At 30.6% G+C, this 15,413-nt stretch overlaps 1 protein-coding gene across 1 annotated transcript; it reads right to left on the reverse strand.

The window, feature by feature from the left end:
• Positions 1-258: 258 nt before the first annotated feature.
• On the reverse strand, positions 259-6,599 carry LOC115970074. Its single transcript, XM_031089744.1, has 7 exons — positions 6,433-6,599; positions 4,819-5,831; positions 4,575-4,658; positions 4,218-4,446; positions 3,230-3,259; positions 2,902-2,984; positions 259-425 (listed from the first exon to the last, which is right to left on the reverse strand). Exons 2-7 carry the CDS (start codon positions 5,815-5,817, stop codon positions 342-344), a joined length of 1,509 nt encoding a protein of 502 aa, XP_030945604.1. The 5' UTR covers positions 5,818-5,831; positions 6,433-6,599; the 3' UTR covers positions 259-341.
• Positions 6,600-15,413: the final 8,814 nt, after the last annotated feature.

Genomic DNA, 15,413 nt, shown 5'->3' on the forward strand with positions numbered 1-15,413 from the left:
GATATGTTCCCACGAGTGATCAACTAAATGCATTATTCACAACTATCCAAACCAATTCTGTCTCTCATGTATCTGCCACATTTTGAGAATACAAAATCCTTTATCGTATATAACACATGATATAACTGCAGTAATCTTTGCTTGTCCATTAGTTACACAATATTTTTGGGAGAGAAGTCTATGGGTACAATAAAATATCACAACATTTTCACAAGCTTGTTTTGAGTTGAGGTGGGTCCAGGTGTAGTATTATTTTCTTTTATTTTGACTTATGGAGGGCTGACAACTCAACTTGTTGTGAAATGTTGTAAAAATTTTTGACTCACTATAGAAGAACTCATCTAACCGGAGGCAGTGCCTTGTGGTACTATATCCAAATATGAAGAATCCAACCAAGGCTCGAATGCTCCTTGATGTGACAAATTCTGGCACAACATATATCATCAATAAGCATTAGTCAGCAGTAGGTGACATAAAAAGATACGCACTGATTAGAACATAGTCTAGAAATATTGAAAATTGCTTAGAATTTCAATTACATAGTTGAATAGCTTTTGTCTTAACACTTTGATAACAAGTAAAACAAATAACAAAGTTCAATGAATCAGACTGTTTCAAAAACTATCATTCCAATGGGCTGAATTTGGTTGAAGGAAATAGTGTAATGGTAATACAAACAATTGTGAGGTGCAGGCTACGTTCTAGGTGAAGCATGCTTAAAGCAAAGACCACCAAGCCTTCAACGTGTTTGGAGCTGTTTCAATCAGCGCAATGACTTTTTCTTAGCTTATTTAGATTTTTAGGTGAACTTACCAACATGAAAAAGTTGGAACAAAACGACATATACAAAGTATAAAACAGGTTGAATAAGGAGCTGAATCTTTAGTGCATAATCAAAAAATAACTACCTTTTGATCCCCACCCAACCAGTTATTACAGGACCAATCGCTACCCCAAACTTAGGGTGCCAAGAGGCACATTATGCTTAGTTGTTATCAGAAGTGATAATTTCGATCAAAATGATGCCTGTGTATTTTAGCCACTTTAGGTGATAAACATGGTTCTCTATCAGGAAAAATCATTTGTTGCCAACAGAAAGAGACTCTAGAATAAATGCCATCTAGATGATCTAAAGAAGGAACTGACCTTTTTTTTTAATTAGAATTGATTGTACTTCTCTCTTGGTGTACTAGTTTTTTTTTTTTTTTTTTTTTCCCTAAGACAATTTTTCATTACTTATCAAAAAAAAAAAAAAGGAAGGAACCAACCGAGAAAGGAGAAAAGAAAAGGTTCAAAAGGAGGAAAGAAAGTGTGAAGACACAATTTAATTAGAGGGATATGATGAGTTGGATTATCAATCAGTTTTTTTAAATGGTAAGTTGTACACACATCCAGTGAACCTTGAACCCATAACCTCATCCTTCACCTTAATCTTACAAGGGAATGAGGTGTCATTTAAGCTACAACCAATTGGCATAATTCAATATCATTAATGAGGGACATAATTTAATATTATCGTCCTCAATAGAAGTAACGCTGTCAAAATAAAAGGGTATTCACTGGAATTGATCAAGTTTGGATGACAATGGAAAGCATAGTCTACAACATAAAAGAGCAAGTAACAGAAAAATATTCCACTATACCACCAGCAGGTGCAGCCAGGGGTGGGGAGAGCTTTGGCATATTTTCCTAGAATAGTGGAAAAGAAAATGAAGACTACCAGCAATTTATGGGCAAGGTCCAATATGAGGAGAGCCAAGATAGTCCAACCATTAACTTATAAATATGGTTAGCAAGATCTGAGTGATGCAATAGCAAAGTACTATTATCTACAAATTTCAAAATCATGAATCCACAATTTGAATCCACAATTTGTCTGATATCATCGGACCCTAAGTGTGTACAAGAGATAATCGAATTGCACTAATATAAACTATATTATGTGTAGTACAAACAACAGCAGCAGAAAAATCAACCAAACCTTGGTCCCAAAACTTTGGGATCGGCTATGAATCCTTGACAAACTAGGTAGGATATGCCACATGTATTCCTTTCCACTATTCTATCCTATCCAAAGTAATACCCATTGTCACCTTCTTAATTGACATGTTCATTTTTATTACTGATGTTATTTTAGGTCTTCCTCAATCTTTTTCGTTCCCTCTACTTGAATCAACCCACTCTTCCTCATTGGTGCATTATTTGCTCTCTTTTGCACATGACCAAACCATCTCAAGCTCATTTCAAATCCTAAGTTTCTTTGTCCTTCCATTTATCCATTTTGAAATTCCCATTTCAACTACACTAATTTTGTGAATATGGTGCTTCTTCTCAATAGTTCAACATTCAACACCATAGACCATATCTAATCTTATAGCAGTCTATTATTAATACTACAATTTACTTTTTGGTATCGTTTAGGACAAAAAAGAAGAGTTTCAGTTTAGAGCCAAATACAAAATAATCACACCTATCATTTTATCTTCATAGAGCAGTCTACCTTATTTTAATCACTCCATTCGTATATATGCTGAAAATTTCAGCCAATTTCATGCATTCTTGCATTAAACCATAAGATCAAACGTTAAGAAGTTTATTTGAACCTTTTTATACCCTGATTAGCTCATAATCCTAATATCAAAGCTCCTGGTCTCCAGTCTCCTACCTCTAAATATAAAGGGGAAATGAGAGGGATTGAGGTGGGGTAAACAAACTTTTATGGAAGAATAAGATTAACAAGGCATGAAGTTCAAGTTCATGTTATTTAGTCCTAAATAATTGATGTGAAATGATAATCTCTGTTTGGTTGTTTAAACTATTCTGAAACAAATCAAACTAGCGGCATAAGATCCAGAAGAATTCAACAAACATGAGAAATTTGTAAAAACTAAACATTCTCACCGTTAACCAATAGAAAAATCCACGTAGAAGATTCAAAACTTTAGGAAGATCATGATGTACTAAATTTATCATTTCAGCAAGATCTGCAACATCATAAACTAATTCATAAAACATTCAACAGTATATTTCATTTCAAACCATACAAATATTTCATTGAATCAAGATCCACACAAATAAGCATTATGTAAGTTTGTAAACGTTAAGCACAATTCAAAAATTAAGGAAACAAACACATAGAAAAGCAAATAGAGTAATTTGAGATTCACTCAGCAATCATAGAAAAGCAAATAGAATAAAATGAGATTCACTCAGCAATACAGATTCTGACCTTTGGTCATACTTGGAATTGCAGTCCTCACTAAAATTACAAAAGATAGAATTGCATCAAATGATTCAAAATAACAAGGATCAATGATCAAGATCATAAACAGAGAAAGGAAAAAATGAAAACAATATCTGACATAATTCTCATAAATTTTCAAGAATGCTGCAATGAAATGAAATAAACGGAATTAGAAAATAGCCAAACCAATATTAGGCATTAAAAGATCTCACCTACATATAGGCTATAGCTAAACAACCATAATGGAAAATTGATGGATCTTGACAAAAGAGCAATTAAGTCAAAGATAGCCATCTCACACTCTCACTCTCACCAGCAGCTTTACAAAAGAATTATCTACATCAGGGATCAATGTGGTAAACAAAGTGAGGAATGGAACATGGTAGGCCACTAATCCTAGAACTAAATGATGGGCTAGGTTTATGTTCAAGCAATTAAAAAAAAAATTCAGACAAAGTTAAATTCTGATAAGATCATTCTAATCACATACTATGAAATAGGCCATGAGATTAAAAATACTCATGGGTGCTGATTTGAGTTGCCAAGTAATAAGTTAGAGGAAATTTCCTCTAAACCTGTTTGGAGGAAAATTGTGTCCAAAAAGGGGGAGGGCTCAACTACTTCAATCCTATTTGCAATCGTAATTGGAATCATGTGATATAACATGCAAAAAATGTAGTCCCTCTGTCAAGCAATAAATGAATTTGCAAAATGACACACATTAATGAAACAAAATAAACATTGTAATCTTCCAAAACGCTTTTTGGAGGGCAAAGTGTTTTGAATTATCCTACGCCTCCCATCTTGGGCAATTTACAAAGATTATTATGCCTGTTTTGTGTGATTAAAATGCAATAAACAATGTGTTAGAGAATGTGTTTTATATGTTTATCATCACAGCCACAATCATTCAAAGAAAGATAAATCAAAAAGTCAAAAATAAAAGCAGCTAGTAAATCCATATCCAACTTACCAGAATAGTGATCACGATATGATTTTCCAAGACGACCTACATCATATACTTTTATCCCGCCACGCAAGTCTCTATGGCGTTGCATTGGTTTGCGATAAGAAAATTCATGGGAGAGTACCTCATACTCCTTCTGGCTGTAAGGCATTCTAAGAATTTCCATCAGTTTCTCCTTAAACTGAGAATTACCTCTTCCAGTAGTTCTCTTTGCATGCCACTGGTGGTGTACATCCTTCTCAATGATACAAAGAGCAATACAAGAAAATTCCAAAAAACATAAAATCGATAGGTAATGAACCAATAGGGTACAAAATTCATATGCAGAAAGAAAGCAAAGTTGTTGTGAAGATAGATACATACAGCTGAGTTCATTACCAACTCATTTGTAACAGCAAGCTTTTCTGTATCAGCTAAAGTTTCGTAAGCATCATCCTTAAGTTTCACCTAGTGACATGCAAACCAATACAAGCTAAGTTCATACATAAAATCTATTGGAAGTACATATATAAAAACTTTTCTTCTTCTTTTTTTTAAGCATTATAATGCTAAAATCATATGCAAACAAGGAAGATTATGAGAAATTGTAGCCAAACTAGGTACGTACAGCTGAGTTTGCTTCAAACTTTGTGGTATGAAGTGAAGTTTCACCACCAACGTTTTGAGCTTTCAATCGTTTCCCCCTTTTGGCCAAAATATCTGCAGCAATGTCATCTAATTTCTGACGATTCAAGAACAACTGATAACTTTCAGAATTTAAACCGGAACCCTCGCCCATCCCATTAGAAAACTGATTTGCAGGTTCTAATTTCTCCGTCTTTATTGTCTTCAAAATCTTTCGTTTCGTATGTGGAACTTCTAAACTTTTCGGATCTCCTCTCTTCACAGAATTCCTCCAGTCTTCTTTCCTTGAAGTCACTGAATTCCTCCTATCTTCTTTACTTGGAATCTTTGAGAATATCATATCTTCTTCTCTTGGAATTGCTAAGTTCCTCCTATCTACTGCTCCTCTTGGAGTTGTCAAGTTACTCTTATTATTTTCTTTTAGAGTGGTCCAATTGATCCCATTCCCATTAGACAGCGCATTGTCCTCCCCTTCGTACTTTATATAAACAGGCATCACACCCTCTCCAGAGATTTCCAGTATATAAGAATTCCCATCTGCCCTCAAATTATCCAAAAACATCTTGTATTGTGGATCTAAATCATTATCGAAATCATCATCTTGTTTTTCTTCAAAAGACTTCCCATCTTCCCTCAAATTATAAGCGAACATCTTGTATTGTGGATCAAAATCATTATCACCATCATCATCTTCTTTTCCTTCAAAAGACCGGGATTGTTCTTCACTGTACTTACCTAAGGCAAACAAGAAATTCTTGTAATCCTCATCTATTAGTGGACCATCTTTACCATCATCACCCAAGGTTGTTCTAGGTTTCTTTGAGGCATGAGAAGAAGTGGGCTCAAACTTGCAACGACCAAAGCGCAATCTCTTCGATGACCTCTGCAACTTCACATCAATAATGCAGTCTAAATTTTCGGGAATAGACAGCTTGTCTGAAACTGGAACGAAGGATTTCTCCTTAGCCTTAGAGGCTGCCATTCTGGTTTTAGGAACTGCAATACACAACAAGTGCCAAGAATAAAAACAATCAATGTCCCTGCCATTCTGCCATATATTTCAAGGGGGCATGACATGACACTACATGAACAAACAAGGGAACAAAGCAAATCACGGTATAAAAATGTGAGCACCATGCCAATAGCCTTTTATAAGAAAAACCCATATTCAAATCCTCCTAACCATTGAATTTCAACAACACCCAAAAAAAAAAAAAAAACCAAAATGCAGCAATTAGAAGTAATAGTAGTTCCATTATCACAAGCCTCAGAACCTAGAGTATGAACAAATTGTACAAATAATAACCCTTTTTTATGATCTTTATTGTACAAATTATTCTCATAAGCTAAAGCTAAGTCATACATATTATAGTTACAGAAATAATTTCATCATACAAGGAAATTGGGAATTTTGGTAACTCCTAAAATCCCCAATTCTTAATTTCAATTCTACAAATAAAAATCAGAAGATAATCACAACTAAGGTTCAATTACGTGATTAACAATCAACAATTTGGATTATAAAAATGGGGCCTAAAAAACCCTAACCCTAACCCTAACAATGCAATCTCTTGAAAGTGCAGGCGAAATTACAAACCGCTCAGGGATCGACGGTATTCCGGCGACGGAAGGTGACGTGGGGATCGGAATTCCGGCCACGGAGGCTTGCTTTTGCTGGCTTTTGTCTTCTTCTGTTTTTTCTTTTCTTTTTTAGAAATTAATTTTTGGATAATATAGTAGGTTTTGAAATTCAACCATATAACTTTTTTTTCTTACCGTGTTTCACAATGTTTTGAAATTTGAATTGATATAGAAAAATACTAAAATTACAAACTATTTATCTTTTGATTTTCCATTTTTATTGAACCTAAAAGACTTTTTTTTTTAATTTGAAATTAAAAATTATACCCATTAATTTTACTCAAAATTTCACTTACCATTTTTTCCAAGAAATTTAAAAAAAAATTGATCAAAATTGAATTAATTTCTACAACTTCTTTCTTCTAATTAAAAAAATAAAATAAAATTCTACAACTTCTCATTAATTCATTTAAGATGTTCAATGTACTCCTTTTGTCCTGTTCAATTAAAATGTGCCATAAATGTTTAAAAATAATATTGTTTTGCTGGTTAACGAAGTGGACAAATGAATAAAAGTATAGACTTGCATGAATAAATCAAAGCTACAGCCATGAATTATTTGGAAAAAAATTAAAAAGTGTAATTTGTAGTTTAGTGAGAAAAATTTATTTACTGTGTTATTTATACCTAAAACAATATTTTAAATTATTATTTTTTTAGAAAAAAAATATATATGAGTATGAGTTTGATAAAGTGAGTTGAGTGGAAGGTTCTACTTTTATGTGAGTGCGTGTGAAATTTTTAGTAGTTTTTCATAAATAGGTAATGTAAGGACTGGTTTTGATCCTGGGCCCAAAGTATGATTGGATCCCAAGTCCAATAGGCCCAATACAATGAATTTGTAGAGAGTGGGTCGGAAAACTAGGCTCTAATGAGTCGGATAACGGCTATAATGGATATTAATAGATCATTAAACAAAGATGGACTGAAGTTCTCTAAGTAAACTTGTCTTCGGCGCAATCCGAGAAGATTTATTCCAGTGTATATTGATTGAAAAAGGTTACAGATATAATTCAAGTTGTTACAGTGCTTTCTCTTACAAATTTCTGATCCCCTCTCCATGGAGGATCTTTCACATTATATAGTTCATTTTTTATGATCTTGACCATACACTTGTTAATTATTTAAGCTACTACTTGAGTGCTTGTCCCATCGAACGTCCTCTCTGTCCTTCTATGAGTTGGGATAGCCAATGCAACACTGTTCAGGGGTCTTCTCCACATAAATGCGGCCAAAAAGTTAGTTATAGAGCATTCAATGCGGTGGCAGCAGTTTTATCTCAGATATTTCCTAGCTCCTATTCTTCCAATATGTTCGTAATGCATGCTCCTAGTAGTGGAGTTTCTTGGAAGGTCACTTTGAGTGATAGGATATGGCATTTGATCTGTGCTAGGCATATCCGAGGAGATGTTCCTCCTCGGACCACCTTTTCGAACCTTTCCACTTGCATGTTACTTTAAGGGACTTTAAACTTGACACTCTCATAACTGTTTATTCATTCTCGGAACAATCAACGTCCTCAGCCAAAGCCCAAGGCCTAATATACAATTTTGGGCCCTTATCCCTACAGGTAACATTGCTCATTTATATTTTAAAAAAATTAAAAAAATTAAAAAAACATTGCTCATTTATAATTTTGTAAAAATAAATAATTAGTTGCTTGAAAAGCTCTGAACACCCAAGTTAGGGGGAAAAAATGGATAATTTTGAAATTGACAAAACTATAGTACAAATCCTTAAATGCTTTATCTTAGGTTATTTAATTGCATTCAACCATTGAGTTATATGGACTAATATGATAAATAATAAATATAGTGTTATCTCTTTTAATGATAATTAAATTCAACGATGCAGTTTATTAATAAATACAAACACATGATTAAATTTAATTCAAGAACCTAAAGGCCTATTTGGTAAGAGTATTTAAATATAGTTTTTTGTTTAGCAATCTATAAAATAGTGGGCCTCACACTTGAAACTGTATCCTATTTTCCTAGTTTAGAACAAGATTTTGAAAAGGGCTAAAAGGTGTTTTCAGGATACAGAAAATGTTTTTAATGACATAGTTGTAAATAAATTAAAAACAGTGAACTTCACATATTTATCCAAACTCTTTTATCTCTTAAATTAAGGAGCTTATTTTTATCACAAGAATTCTCACACTTCAAATTTGAAACTTATCATTAAAAAAAAGTACATGATGAGCTCTGTCCCCATATCATTATCCACACACACACACACACACGCACACACACAAAAAAAAGGTTATCTTATTAATGTTAACTAACTTATAACCTTATGCATATGCATAAATATACTTAAAATACTAGTTAAAGGCCCGTGCGTTGCACGGTTTTATGTTAAAATTTATAGAATATATAATTATTATACCAAATTAGTAATTATTAAACGAAAGGAATAAATTGCATTGGTACATCAAATATAAAATGATTGCACTTCAATACAAAATTATCTTCTAACATGCCAATTGTGCTATAATATCATTTGTAGTTACATGTATCAAACTATTTGCATATGAATTTTATATCTCATGAATCTTCAATATAAGTGATTTGCAGTATTGTTAACAATAATATTAATGACTAAAATCTTTAGACAAAGTAACATAAAATTGGCCACTTTTAAAAGATACAACTATTCAAAAATAAAACTTTTGTTCTAATTTTTTCCATGCAACGCACAGTTTTATACATAAACTTAGTGTAAATGAAAAGATAAAAAAAATTGCAAAGTTCTACATCTAGATTACAAATCTGACCTCCATAGCTAGATACCTAGCTAATAGAAATGGAAGCTCAAAGCAACACAGAAGAAATATGGCTATAGAATTGTCTTCACTGGTTATGAAACCAAAAGGCAACAAATACATAAAACATATTTAACTAATATCAACAAATTGTACAGTAGGAAAAGGGAAAAATACACCAACCGTATATATACCCCCACTTTTATATTAGATAATTTTAAGTTGTGAAGAAGTTGATAACTTGATATGAACAAAAATAAAATGGAGATTACCCAATCAAGAAGTTTAGGTTTAATTACATATTAGTTTTTTATTTTTAAATAATTTATCCCAAAAAAATAGTTAACGTTATTAGCTAAAATGTTATTAAAATTTTTTATTTTTTTTACGTTAAAGTTAATGTGAAGAATTTTTTTTTTCCAGTATTCTTCTTTTTTAGATACACACTTATTTTAGACATGAATCACTTTTTTTTGGAGATAAACTACTTAATGATAAGAATGAATTAGAGTCATGGTAGCATACCCTCATTTTTATATTAGATAATTTTAAGTTGTGAAGAAGTTGATAATTTGATATGAACAAAAAAAAAGGAGCTTACCTAATCAAGAAGTTTCGGTATATTTTATCCCAAAAAAAGAGTTAACGTTATTGGATAGATTGTTATTAGATTTTTTTTTTTTTTTTTTTGTTTACATTTAAGTTAATACAAAAAAGTAGTTTTTTTTTTTTTTTTGGGATAAACTCACGTGAAGTAGTTTTTTTTCTTAGATAAACTACTTAATGATATATATATATATATATTTTTTTTTTGAGATAAACTACTTAATGATAAGAATGAATTAGAGTCTTGCTAGTATACTATTCTTTTTTAATTTTTTAAAACTCAAAAAATTTAATAAAATTTTTGCAATTTGGTGAAACCATATGGCACAACCACGGCATCTACAACCAAATTTATAGAATATATGTAAAAATAATTATTATATTTTAATAATTATTATAACAAAATAAATAATTCTTATTAGTTTATGTTATAATATTATTTTTAGTTACATGTATCAAACTATTTGCATATGAATTTTGCATTTAATGAATCTACATATGATTACAAACCTTTCTTAGGATATGCTTGAAATATTTTTTGACAAACCTGAAAAAAAAAATCAAGAAGAAAATTAAATTGAATTAAAAAAAAATAGAACCATATAGATTGTAAAGTTGCATATAAGTCTATGACTGCTTTAAAATAATATTTTTTAAAAATAGCTATCATTTCAACTTTGATTTTACTATTTTAGTCAAATAAGTTCGATAATTGCAAAGGAAAAAAAAAACCCTATTTTATAGTGATGGCTCAAGAGTAAAAATAATCAATGCACAAAAAAATTGATATTGGAAGAATGATGACGTTTAAAAGATTATGAAAATTCAGGAATTAAAGTTTCAAAATTTTGCAATTAAAAACCAAAAAAAAAAATGATTAATGAAAATTTGTTGGGAATAAAAAACTATACTAATAATTAGCAAAAAATATTAATTAATGTTGCAAACCAATACATAATACTATGCATACTTTACATAAATAAGTATTAAGTGATAATATTCAAAATATAAATATAAAAAAAGAAAAGAAAAAAGGAAAAACATGAATAAATCCAATTTGAAAAAATAAATTTCATTTTGTTTAAAAAAAATTATATAAAAAATCTTATTAACTTAATAGTGATGTATTTAATTGATCCAAAAAAAAAATAATAAAGCAAATACTTTTGTGCCTAATCACATCTAACAAATAATAAAACATTCAAAATATTGAAAGGCAATTTAAATTCATGTATGCTTGCATGAGATATGTACTTGTCCACCATTGCTGGAAAAAAAACAGAAAAACAAAGAAGAGAAATACATACCTGTAATACTTTGGATGGTAGGTTTGATAAAAACTTCTACTATGGATTTCACAGACATCAAATTGCCTAATTAATAAGAAAAAAAAAATGAGAGTTAGATTTCTAAACAACATAGAAATTATAAAAGAATGAGAATTATTAATAATAATGGGGGAGAGAAAAGAAGAAGAAGTTGTTATGCCTAAGATTATATAAGAATACAAAGAAAAATAGAATATATATATAGAAAATTTTCAATTGTGAGGAAGTTAGATTTCTAATCACTCTAGGAATTATAAGAGAAGAAGAGTTAATTTAGGATATATGCTTTATCCACAAAATAAAAATGTCATATAGATTGAATGAAAAAAAAAAATGTTTGACAACAATGACTTGAACGTAAGCAATAATTTTTTTTAAAAAAAAAAAAAAAAAAAAAAAGAAAGAGAAGAAGAAGTATGTAAACGTGAATGATGCTAATAAGGAAATTGGATAGATTTTTTTTTTTTTTTTTTTTTTGAAGTTATAATCAGTTTATAATTTTAAAGTTATCTAAAGAAGAAGAATAAGTAAAACTCAATGTAACTTATTTTTTAAAAGTTATCTAAAGATTATTTATTTACAATTTTTTTTTAAATATTTCAGGCACCTAATTTGAAATTTTTTAGATAAAAAGGTGTCATTTATATCAATTAACGGTCTAGGCCTCATGTGTATCAATTTGTTAGAATACTACATTAACATTAATCATAATTCTATATTAAAATTTAGTGTTTATCCAAAGAATAAAAAAGTGAAGGAAGGGATTGGATGAAGAGTTTGGATTGTAATCAAATTAAAGTTTTTAATCAAGTTAGAAATTATAGGAGAAGAAGATAACAACAAAAAGAATTTATATTTATTAGATAGATTGATATTAGATTTTTTTTTTTTTTTACGTAAAAATTAAAAAAAAAATTCTTACGTGAAGCAGTATTTTTTTTTTTTAGAGATAAAAATGAATTAGAGTCCTAATTTTTTGAATTAGAGATAAGAATGAATTAGAGTCCTAATTAATTTAATATTAATCTACAGTTTTTTTTAGACATGAATTAAAGTCCTGGTAGTATGCTACTCTTTTTTAGTTCTTTAAAAATCTAAAAATTTAATAAAATTTCTGCAATTTGGTGAAGCCACTTGGCGCAACCACAGCGTCTAAGCCCAACTTTTATTATATATAATATGATATACATTAAAATGCATAATATAATTCTTACCTATATAATTTAAATATTATTAATAGTCATTCTTATATATTTTTTTAACTCTTTAAAAAGTCTTTTAAGAATATTATTAGGTAGAAAAGTAATTTGTCCATTTTTTTTAAAAAAAATTATGTTTATTAATTCTAAACTCTTTGATTTTTGTATGGTACTTTACTTTCAAGAAATCAAGTATTGGATAAATTTTTTTTCACTTTTTTTTTCTTTTGTAAATTTTATATTATTAAGTGGATTATAGATATTTAAGATAATAATTAGTATTTAAATTGTAAACTGTAGAGTGATTTATCTTTTTTTTCTTCTTTTTTTTCTTTTTGTATGATGCTTTACTTTCAAGAAATCAAGTACTGGGTAATTTTTTTTCACTTTTTTTTTTCTATTATAAATTATATATTATTAAGTGGATTATAAATATTTAAGATAGTAATTAGTATCTAGAGTGTGGACTATGGAGTGATTTATCTTTTTATTTTCTTTTTTCTTTTTCTTTTTGTATGGTATGTTACTTTCAAGAAATTAAGTACTGGATAATTTTTTTTTCTTTTGTAAATTTTTTTTTTTCATTTATTCATTTCTAGCAACTATATTTTTCAAATTCTCAACCATTATATTTTTTAAATTTCCCAAGGTTATCATTTTTGGTAACATTTTAATTTGAAATTTATAAATCTATATAATTTGGAATGAAATTATTCATTACTTTTTCCCTACAAAATTCATTAATTTTTTTGCCTGGTTTTTTTTTTTTTTTTAGGTTATGATTATTATTCATTAACTTATCATTATCCCTTTCTAATTTTTCTTTCAAAAAACCTATCAAATTTTAATCTAAGGGATTATTATTATTATTATTTATTAGAAAATATCTCAAATCATAATCCAGTAATCATCCTCTTAGGTATTTTTCCACAACTAGCACCACCTCTAAAGAGAAGAGCACCATCCATCCTCCTAGCTTCAAATGCGAAACCACATCTTTTTGTTCTACTATTCCTGGCTGCAACCACCTTGATAAGGACTTGCCAACTTTGAGTAAGTATTGAGATACTTGGCTTTAGCTTGTATCTTTGTCTCTAACTCTGTTGGGATTGAAACGCCTCTCTATACCTGCAAATAAGAGATTAGGACATTAGCACAACTTCCATAGGATTAGGGACCTTCCCTTTGTGAAGAACCATATTTTTAGGGTTCCAAATTGACCAAAGGATAGTGAACATAGCCTGCAAAAGCTCCATTTTCATGCTACCTATGATACTATTAGTCTTGATATAGTTCCAAATCCATTGTTTCATTGAGAAGGTGTTGAGTTCTATTGTTTTGATTGCAGGAGCTGATCCATGCCATACAGCTCTTGCAAAATTACATTGTAGGAAAAGATGAGAGGTAGACTCCACCTCTGAATCACACATCAGGCAATTAGCAGAGTTCATAACCCCCTCCTTTGAAGAGTTTCAAACATAGGTAAGTTGTCCTGCATAATTTTCCAAACACAAGTAAGAATTCTAGCAGGTAATTTGGCCTTCCAAAAGAGATTCCAGTTAGAGTGAGACAATTGAGCACTTATAGCTCCATTTCCTGTAAATGTGGGTTGATGTTGTTGTAAAAGCGAGTAAGCTTGGGCTACTTGATAATTCCTGAAGAGGAATGCTTCCAAACTAGCTTGTCAGGGTTATAATCTATTTTAGGGATAGGAGTTTTCATAATCTCTGTGCAAGTGGGGTATAGGTATAATTTCCTTAAAAGATTACAATTCTGAGCCTTAGAATTATAACTAAAAGGTCAACCACTGTGCCATTGGTCAAATTGAGCTCCCTTAACTTATGACTTGTGGCCTGAAACCAATCTGGATGATTTAGAGGTATTTGGTGCCTTGCACCCACTATCCATCTTCCTTCATGCGGTACAATACATTGAGGGTTATCAATAGCTCTCCAATTCCAGGAGTGGAAAGGTTTAGGAGTATAATCTTTCAAAGAGGTCCTAGGGAAGTATTTGGCTTTGTAAGTTCTAGCTAGGAGGGAGTTAGGATTACTTTGAATTTTCCAATACTGTTTAGCCAACATTGCCTAATTGAAATCACTGAATCTTTTGAAACCAAGCCCACCCTTACTCTTAGGAGTACAAAGCTTATCCCATCCAATTAAATGCATTTTCCTAGTACCATTTTTATGCCCCCATCAGAAATCTCTACTGGTAGCATCCAATTTGTTGCAAATTGACTCTGGTACTTTTAAGCAGGAGAATGTGTATAATGGCATAGACTGCAGTACTGCTAAGATTAGAGTTGCTCTACCAGCTTAAGACAACAATTTAGCACTCTAACCCTGAAGTTTTGTTTGAAGTCTCTCTACCAAATCCTCAAAATCTACAACTCTTCTACCTCTTAACTTGAAATTTAGGCCCAGATATTTGCTAGGTTTATGAACTAAATTAACCTGCAATGCTTCAACTAAGGATTCCTGAATAAAGGGGGATTATGAACTAAATTAACCTGCAATGCTTCAGCTAAGGATTCCTGAATAGAGGGGCACATATTAGGAGAGCAATACAAATCAGATTTCATGAAATTAATGCTTTGACCCGAGAGGGAGCAATACCAAAGGATTATGCCCTTCAAATTGTTCAGAGAGGTCCTATCATTTTAAAAGAAAAATAAAGAATCATCAACATAGAATAGATGAGTAAAGGAGAGTCCATTTCTATCTAGTTTGATTCCTTTAATTTTCTTTTGGCCTTCAACCTGTATAAGAGCAATGGACAAAATATTGGCACAAAACAGGAACAAATAGGGGGAGATTGGATCCCCTTGTCTAACTCCTCTGGTTGGAAAGAACTCTTGTCTAGAGTTGCCATTTAGACGAAAAGCATATTGCACTAAGAAAACACATTCCATGATCCTGTGGACCCAATTACTACCAAAATTCATTAATATCAACACTGCCTTAACTTCTTTTTCTTAAAAGTGTCAATGATTTCATGTGCAATAAGAATATTATCTGAGATGTTTCTACCTTGT

Source organism: Quercus lobata, chromosome 12 (assembly GCF_001633185.2).
Source record: "Quercus lobata isolate SW786 chromosome 12, ValleyOak3.0 Primary Assembly, whole genome shotgun sequence".
In the NCBI taxonomy this organism is placed as follows: domain Eukaryota; kingdom Viridiplantae; phylum Streptophyta; class Magnoliopsida; order Fagales; family Fagaceae; genus Quercus; species Quercus lobata.

Bases quoted from the DNA above. Each gene is read 5' to 3' on its own strand.
- LOC115970074 (XM_031089744.1), bottom strand. From the start codon at position 5,817: ATGGCAGCCTCTAAGGCTAAGGAGAAATCCTTCGTTCCAGTTTCAGAC. The intron at 4,447-4,574 runs GTATGTATCTAT...ATCATTGAGAAG, and splicing joins AGTTGGTAATGAACTCAGCT to GATGTACACCACCAGTGGCA. The intron at 3,260-4,217 runs GTAAGTTGGATA...TTGTAATTTTAG, and splicing joins ATATCGTGATCACTATTCTG to TGAGGACTGCAATTCCAAGT.